The sequence below is a fragment of the Podarcis pityusensis genome, assembly GCF_964106645.2.
Source record: "Podarcis pityusensis genome assembly, chromosome: 13".
Taxonomy (NCBI): domain Eukaryota; kingdom Metazoa; phylum Chordata; class Lepidosauria; order Squamata; family Lacertidae; genus Podarcis; species Podarcis pityusensis.
In genome coordinates, this window is record NC_138038.1 from 30,083,054 (window position 1) to 30,092,501 (window position 9,448).

Below are 9,448 nucleotides of genomic sequence, written 5' to 3' on the forward strand. Positions count from 1 at the left end.
AATCCACACAACACGGTGAGCTCCCATTGCTCTGTCCCAGCTTCTGCTAACCTAGCAGTGCGAGAGTGTACCACTGCAAGTAGATAAATAGGTACCGCAGCAGCAGGAAGGTAAATGGTGCTTCCATCCACTCTTGCACTCGTCACAGTGTCCCATTGAGCCAGAAGCACTTTAGTCATGCTGGCCAAATGACCTGGAAAGCTGTCTGTGGACAGACGACAACTCCATCAGCCTGAAAAGCGAGATGAGCGCCCCCCCCCTCACCATTGACTGAACTTAACCATCCAGGGGTCTTTTACCTTTTACCTAGTAGATTTAGTATATCAGACGAGGGAATCAGCACTCATTCCACTTCTAACTGTAACAAAATAAAGCAATTCCTTCCAGTAGCACCTTAGAGATCAACAAAGTTTGTTATTGGTATGAGCTTTCATGTGCATGCACACTACTTCAGATGCATCTTTAGATACTTCTAATTGGTTTGGGATTATTCTTCTCTCACTAGAAGATACATCCTTGTCCTACTGAACTGAGGTTTAAGTGGAGCATTCCCTCACAACTCCATTACTCCTATACTAAAATTCAGCTTTCCAGTTCTCACATTTCTGTATACTCTTAAAAGACAATAACCACTATCTTGCAATCTAACTCCCAGCTCAGAGACTGCCTTCTCTGGCTGTAAATATTCCTTCATAATGGTTTTCACACAACTCAGAGGTACTACTGTTGACCTGCCCAATGCCATGAACTAATTCTGTGTAACACTTATTCTGTGATATCCCACCACTAGTGAAAATGTTATGCATAGACACCTCCAAATATGAAATTGCTGTTCATTCTTGCTGATCATTGTCTCCTAAATCCATATGATTTGGGCTACCCTTAAATTTTATTCTGCTCCTCATACTTCATGATAGTGAAATTATTCTATGGGACAGCCTTTTTTGTCTACATTAGGCCCCAATCCAGCTGCACTCCAGAGAGTGACAAAATTATTTATTTTATGAAAACTGTAGTGACTCCTTCTTTAAACCCCATAATATATACCCTAAGAAAAAAGCAGGGAAGGGAGCATTTGAGAATCAGATATAAAACTCTTCTCTGCACATGATCCAATCAACTGAACATTTGGCAACAGAGTACAAAGAAATCACAGTAAAATAGGATGCCCCTATTCTCATCAGAAAAAAATGTTGATAGGTATGAAATCATGACTGTTGATTAAGGGACTAACTATACTATTAAGCACTAACTCATAACAAATTTATCACAAAAAGCCTTTCTGATTTTATGAAGCTAAAAGAAAAAAAGTTTTCTATTTGTAATTTCATTGAAATTAAGATATTTGAAAACTCATTTTAATAAATATTAATTATACATTTAATCATAGGCATGTGTCTGATCATCTAAAGAGGAGCGGTAAACTGTTTCTGGATGGCACAAGTTTACATGAAGGCTGAATGTTTCATATAATATTCCTGGTTTAGAAAGACAGATAGCTGGGAGAACACCTCATTGTCTATTGTTAATTGTTTTTATCACCTATATAAACCCACCACTAGGGATGAAAGAGAAATTTTATCCATGTACCAGATAATCACAAACTGACTGAATTACTTTCTGGAACAATACAAAAACTGTAACATAGCCATCCTTGAAGTTTGTTCCTCAATTTCATGATGACTTGTTGAAGCACAGTAAGGTGTATAAAAGATCTACATAAAATACAGATATTAGCGAAAACAACATACAAACATGTAATGTATACCGGAAAATTGTTTTACAAAATGTTGCATAATAGGAAATACTCATATTAAAATGCTGGTGAATTTTCATGAATAGTTAAAAAATGCATACTGATGGGAATTTAAGTTTTTTTGGGGGGATGAGAAACTTTGAGGAACTGAAATTGCGTGTTGAGGTCCCCAAGCCACCCCTCTAAATAATTCACAATTCACACAGAATTTTTATTTAAGGTTTTTGGCATAATTGTGGCCACAACTTTATTAAAATACAAAATGTGAGTGGTTGCTTAGGCATTGGTTACAACTATCTGTCCCCGCCTAGGGACAGAACTGACATCCGTAACCCTGCAAAAGTCAGTAAGGGAAAACATTTCTATGGAGCGAATGGAGCTGGGTGCCAGACCCTCACATCTCCCCAAATGTTCCCAGGGCCTCTTGCGCGGCCCAAGCCCCTTGTGAGGGATTTGGACAAAAGCATAGTGAGCCCCTGGATTCCTTTAACGGAATACCTGTGCAGCACCAGCATTGGAGGGGCAGGCACAGCCAATCCTTACCCCTCCATCAACCAATTTTTAACCAGTGCCTAACCACAACCTTACAAGTGGTGACGATTTGCTATGCAGTAGGCAAAAACCAAATGGTACCAGCCAATCAGCCAAATGGACAAAATTCCTACCAGGCCCCTGCCCCAAAAGCAGACACCCCATGACAGGCATAGCAAGGTCAAACACAAAAGCCCTAAAATTAGGGAGGGTGGGTAGGTGATCCGATGCATACAGCGAAAGAGAACGCTCACGCTGCATGCAGGGAATGTATAGCCTTTGGGCTGTCCATCAAATTAGCAACATCAAAATTTGCCCAACAACCCAGAATAGCCGAATCACTGTCATGGCCATCTAAATGATCCCACCAAGCAACAAAGGGGGGGGGGTCCTGCCAGACCCCACCACAACACATGCTCTCCATAAAGGATATTAAATATGTATTGTATACCGGAAAATTGTTTTACAAAATGTTGCATACTCATATTAAAATGCTGATGAATTTTCATGAATAATTAAAAAACGCATACTGATGGGAACTTAAGTTTGAGGTATGGGGGGATAAGAAACTGAAATTTGAGGAACTGAAATTATCAGATTTGCCAACCCTACCAACACCACCACCTCTGTCATCTGAAAGACCACCTGCAAGTACAAGTAGTGCAGTCTAGATTCTTCCTAATATTCTCTTTGTGATTACTAGGCTATTGTTTCTTGTGCATCCCTTCAGTATTCTATTGCTGATTTTACAGCTTTACTTTGGATGATTTTGTTGTCTTGCCTGCAATACAGATGAGAAAATATTAAAGAGCTTGGTAAGCTTGCACAGCTCTTTTCCATTTCATGTTTTGATTTATTTAAATATAAGCACATATCAGATTGTTCTAATTAATACCAAGACTATATCTGGAAGGGGGCGAAAAGGATTGTTACTTCTTTTTGCTTATTGCAGGAGTCGGCAACACTTTTCAGCCCAAGGCCAATTTCCCTTTCAGATAGCCTTCTGGAGACTGTAGGCCTGTGATGGAGGGAGCCTATTCACATGTTTCTCTCCACATATAAGGCTAATTCATGGACCTTGGTTGGACCACACTACCTGGCTTAATCCTTGATTTTGAACTGGAGAGTCTATTGCATACAATGCTACATGTCAGCAGCTGTTCATACATAGGTCAAACTTAGATTCACAAAATGTTTAGGGGTATGCATAACCCTGCATCCCCCCAGAAAAAAAAGGACTGGCACTCTCTACAATTTTGTGCCATGCCATTTCCCCACAGCAGCCATTTTTGTGTTACATCACACTCCCCCCGCCCCCCATGGCAACTATGTTATACTTGGCACTTTCTCCAAATTAAAAGTGCTGTCTGGTTTAAAAAGATTGTCAACCCCTGATATAAAGGCAAAAAGCAAGCTATGCTTTGGCCTCAGTACTGTCTTGAATTGTTCCTTTCCTCAGCACTCTCTAGTGCTACTTTGACACCTCTACCTGAAGTTCCTTAGTTTCTCCATACAATTAAAGGAAATCTTGTGCAACTTTCCTTAGATCTTGAATGCTCAGACGGATGAAGAGTCCCGTGAAACTCAGAAATGTGCACAGCACACTGCAAACAATGGATGGTATCAGGAGTGCCATCTATGTGGGGCCATGGGAGCCAAGGCCCCATGAAAATTTTCAAGGAGGTGCTGGGTCCCCTCATTATTCCACAGCCCACACAGCGGAAGGAGGCCTGATGGGGCCCATCACACCCTCAGAAAGGACTGGCAGGGCCTGCTGCGGCTGCGATGGGTTCTGTCAGGCCCTCCTACTGCAGCAACAGACTTCGGGAAGACCTGACAGAGCCCATCACATCCACAGCAGGCCCAGTTGAGCCTTTCTGTGGGCACGACGGACCCCATCGGGCCTCCTTCTGCCATGTGATATCATGTGTGAGGCGCACATGAAATCAAACACATGCAGTGGGCACCCACAATGTTGGGTGGAACCGGGCGCACCTGTATGGCATTCAAACTGTTGGTTGTTTTACCAACTTCATTCATTTTATTCTAATCAATTCAACATGGTTTACAGATGCTGAAAGCCCCCCCCCCCCCGGACTATTTTCCTGCACATTTTTTCCCCCAGATGGGTGAATTTTTAATTGTATGGATAAACTGTCTTAAATGCCTTAAAATGTTGGGATTTATGTAAGCCATTTGTAATTTCTCACATCCCTAGAGGTAACTTCTTTTCACCCACTTTTTTCATCATTCATATTTACTGTGTAAATATTTTGCAACTTCTCTAGACCCCAATGATTAATTAGTGGAACATTCCCAAAAGCTTTTCTAAAGAATTTAGTTACATCAAGGATGGGAAGATATAAATTAACATGTATTTGTTTGCAGCATCTCAGTGTGCTACTTCAAAGGAAGAAAGAGTGGTTATTTCTTGCGCAAAGTAAGAATAAGGTAGGTTTGTTACATCTCAATGACAGCGGTTCTGTCTAATTTGTGGGTTAAGAAGATCTGGACACTCTTCCTTAATTTGTAGTAAAATGAAAAGAGTTAAGAGAATCAACTTGTGCATATCTGTGTGCTTCCTATTGCACATTTCTGGCTAAGCATAAATAATTTATAGTATTTTTTGTGTGCTTATCAGCAGCTCTTCTGGATTGTTTTTATTTGAGGTGGTATTCAATCACATACAGGAAAATTCAAGTTGCACAATTATAGTTGATTGGGAGGTATGGACAACAAACTGATCCAAGGTGAGTGCCTGTCCAAATCTGAGCCCCATGTAATAACTGTGCTAGGGGTTTATAGCTTTAAACTGAGGAAATTGTGTGAGTGGAATGGCTCAGTCCTCATCCCCCAATATTACAACTCCTGTCTAAGGCGACACTCCTCTCCATCACTGCTTTTTGGGTGGTGGTGGTGTGAAACATAGGAAGATTAATTTAGGATTAGGGTTAGTGATCTTGTGCAACATTTGGAGTTTGGCTCTCAGTTTGCAGTACAGTTGCTTCAATAATAATAATAATAATAATAATAATAATAATAATAATAATATTTTATATTATTTCATGTAAAACTACAGATGCTTGGGAGATACAAAAGCAAACAATGGTTTTCCCATTTTACATCATATGATCCACAACTCAAGAAAGAAAACGTTGCTAAGTAATGAAATGTTTGTTTTATCAAAGAGAGAAAAATAATGATATGAATAATAAGATCAAGATTCCATGGATGTGGGGGGGGGGCCCTAGGGGCGCCTTGGAAGATGGCTGACAATACCATCTATCCAGCTTGCACGAGGTAATTAGAGGCTGATTATGGGGAGTAAAATCAGTCTCCCTCATCTTCCCAGGGAAGGGGAAGATGCTGCCCTCGCCCACGGTTGTCATAAATCACCCCCGAGTTCGGATGAAGGAGGGGGTGAGAGGCACTGGGCGGAAAGCCCTCGAACAGGCTCGGAGCTCCCTGAAGCTACTTTCAGGAGCGAATCTGGTTGCGTTGCTTAAAAAGTAGAAAAAACTGGAGAAGCAAACGCACATGCTTCAAGAGAGGTCAGGAGAACATTGGGACAGAAGGAACAGAGATAACATCAGAGAATTGCAGACATGTTGGTAGGTGGAATGGTACGGAAAGGGGGGGAGACTCTTTACTTTTCATGTGATTAATTTAACAACCCCCCCCCCCTTAAAGAAGCGTCTGAACAACTAACTTGCAAGAGGGATTAAAAATGAACTGTGTGGGGAAAAAATAATATGAATTAAAGGTTTTATTCTGTGAAAGATTTGGAAAAGAAAAAGGCTCTCTCTGTGATGCAGCAAGAAATGTGACTTGATATGGACAGGCAAACCTTCGCTGCAGGATATATGGTCTTAGGGAGGAAGAGCCGTGGATCGGTTATCAGTTTGGGATCGTAAATTTGAAAGGCTATTACCCTTCTGGAGGACTAATTTACGATGCAGCAGGTCTGGAAAGTTAATGAGCGGACATTTAGACTATATTTCATCGGAGGCAAGATGGCGTGTCTGCTCGAACGAATGCCTGGACTATTGCATTTCTATGAGAGATCTACGAGAGAGCATTATAAAGCCCACACAGAGATATAAACAAGACTGTTTCTTTCAATCCACTTGCGAAGAGAACTCGGAGGTGACAGAAAAGAAAAATGAGTAACGACCAAGAGTTGAGAAGATGGGACTGAAAACATCATTGTAAATATGAAAGCAGCAGAAATATTAGATGATTGGACTCTGGCCGATCGCGAAGCATGGGTATCCCCCATAAAAAAAATATAATTTGGAAAACATTTGGACTTTATGATGCGTATTGATACAATTTGGACTAATTGGTATGATATGTTTAATTTGGTAAATGGAAACTTAATAATTATATTTTTTAAAAAGATTCCATGGATGTGCAACAAAGCAGTCAATAACAAGTCCTGGAACACAATCATATCCAGATGCGGTCATATTTTGCAGGAACCTGCCAGCTATAAGTTTGTCTTTTTATACAATTCACGAATGGCCACCATTTACCTTTACCTTTACCCCTTGAAACTCATAAAGAATGGATGAGGGTTTTTTTCAGATAATGAAAAAAAATTAAACCTTGTTAAAGCAAGTATCAAGGGGAAAGGCCAAGCACACAGGCTTGCCCTCTCGACTGAGGGGGCTGGCTCCATGCAATGTGCTCATGTCACACGCCACACAGCTTGCACATGTGGCATGAGCATGTCACTGTGGGATATTCAGGGGGCCTGGCCCCCTTCTTAATTTTTTTTGGGGGGAGACCCAAGGTCCCTCGGTCCTCACTAGCTGGGGCTCCTGAAAAAGGCTGAGTTAGGCCTTCATCTCTGAGTAATGGCTAGTTGAGTGATGGCAAACAAATACATTATCTGGTGTTTTCACATAAGGTCTGGATTGAGAGGAAATGCTAAGCCATTAAAGAGATTAATTTACCATAGTGCTGCAGCAAGCAAAACAATAACAGAGGAGCAAAGTGTTTGCAATTTCCTCCTTGGAATCCTCCACACTTGCCCATTTCTGAAATCTTCCATCTCAAGTGTCTTCTCGAAGCTAAGTCAAATGATATTACCCTGACCATGGCAAAAAATTTCTCAGAGGTAATAAGAAAAAGAAATCAACATGCTCTGGATAAAACATAGTGACTGTCTTGGTATCTTTTCTTTGTATCTCTCCTGCATTTTGCTTCTGAATTTTTTTTGTGGGTCTTTGGACCGTAATAAAACAATGTATGTGAGTAAATAGTATCCTTATTTGATCTAATTAATGCCCAGTATCAATCTTTTCCTGTTCCATATAGGATATCCTTTTTATGGAAGATATAGGAGAGAACCAGACCAACCCTAATGAATTCATCCTTGTAGGGTTTTCAGACCTAGCTGAGCTCCAAATCTTGCTGTTTTTCATTTTTCTGGCAACATACATGATCACCTTAGTTGGGAACCTGCTCATAATTCTGCTTGTAAAACTCAACCCTTCTCTTCAGACGCCAATGTATTTCTTCCTGGTGAACCTATCATTCTTAGAAATGTGTTACACCACAAGTGTGGTGCCCCAGGTGCTGATACATTTGTTAACAGAGCATAAAAGCATTTCTAAAGCTGGATGTGCAGCCCAGATGTATGTCTTCACCATCTTGGGGCTGACAGAATGCTGCCTTCTGGCAGCCATGGCATATGATCGCTATGTTGCTATATCTCATCCTTTGCATTACACAGTCATCATGAACCACCAAGTATGTACACAGCTGGCAGCCGCATCATGGATTATTGGCATTTCAGTGGAAGTTGCTCAAACAACATGGATCTTCAGCTTACCATTTTGTGGTTCTAAACGCATTCAGCACTTTTTCTGCGATATCCCACCACTGGTGAAAATGGCATGCACAGACACCACTAAAAATGAAATTGTTGTCATGACAGTGTCTGTCCTTTTCATCATGAGTCCATTCCTGCTGATCATCCTCTCCTATATCCGTATAATTTCAACCATTCTCAGACTTCCTTCTGCAGAGGGAAGGAGGAAAGCGTTTTCCACTTGCTCCTCACACATCACAGTAGTGACATTATTCTATGGGACAGCCCTTTTTGCCTACTTAAGGCCCAAGTCCAGCTACACTCCGGAGAGTGACAAGATGATTTCTCTTATGTACACTGTTGTGACACCTGCTTTAAACCCCATAATATATACCCTAAGAAATAAAGAAGTAAAAGGAGCATTTAAGAAGACAGTTACAAGAATCTTCTCTGCCCAAGACTCAACTAATTGAACATTTGAGTAACTGGGTAGGGAGAGTTGTTTTAAGCCCTAACAGTTTAATCATTTGTCACAGAATGCCATTCTTATTTTAAAAATTTGAAAAAAAGTTTGAAAGTTGTAACATGAAAATAAAATATTTGAAAACTCTTGTTAATAGATATTAAGCCTATATACACTCATAGTCTGTGTGTCTGAACAATTGTAGAGGAGTATTAAACTGTTTCTGAATGGCACAATATTACATGAAGGTTGGCTCAAGCCAACTCTCTGACATGCTCATTGTGTATTGCGAAGGGGTTTTTACTTTTTATTTTTGCATGAAAAAAGTTTCATGTATATAAATCCACTACTGGAGGTATAGGAGAAATTTAGTTCAGTTGGCAAATAAGGTGTTGAAAAAAAGCAAAGGACTTGGATGGTTGTACTTTAATTGATAATAAAATGTTTGAAAACTTTGGTTAATAAATATTTAAGATATATTTACTCATAGACCTAGTTCTGACAGACAGTATTGTCATGAGCTATTTCTGAATGGCACCTTTTCAGATTGGTATAAGGTTTGATGATCCTTACAAATATTCCTTGAACAAAGGGGGGGGGGCATTTTTGCTAGGAGTGTACACACCTAACCTTTTCTCAGACATATTCATTGTGGAAGGTTTGTTTGTTTGTTTGTTTGTTTTAGAAGAAGAAGAAGAAGAAGAAGAAGAAGAAGAAGAAGAACCTGCAATCTGTCATCTCTAGCACCACCAGAAGGTAGAAGTGATACAGTCCAGCTAAAGGTTTACTTCTTAATATTCTCTTTGTGAGAACTCGACTACAATTTATGATACTTGCTCACAGTTATCTATACCTGCATGTTACGACTTTGCTTTGGAAA

The 9,448-nt window shown here is 40.2% G+C and overlaps 1 protein-coding gene across 1 annotated transcript; it reads left to right on the forward strand.

The window, feature by feature from the left end:
- Positions 1–6,697: 6,697 nt before the first annotated feature.
- Positions 6,698–9,074, forward strand: LOC308461501 (olfactory receptor 10A4-like). Its single transcript, XM_080978496.1, has one exon. It carries the CDS (start codon positions 7,622–7,624, stop codon positions 8,576–8,578), a length of 957 nt encoding a protein of 318 aa, XP_080834622.1. The 5' UTR covers positions 6,698–7,621; the 3' UTR covers positions 8,579–9,074.
- The last annotated feature ends 374 nt before the right edge of the window (positions 9,075–9,448 follow it).

Excerpts from the sequence above, each read along its gene's own strand:
- LOC308461501 (XM_080978496.1), top strand. The coding sequence starts at position 7,622 with ATGGAAGATATAGGAGAGAACCAGACCAACCCTAATGAATTCATCCTT.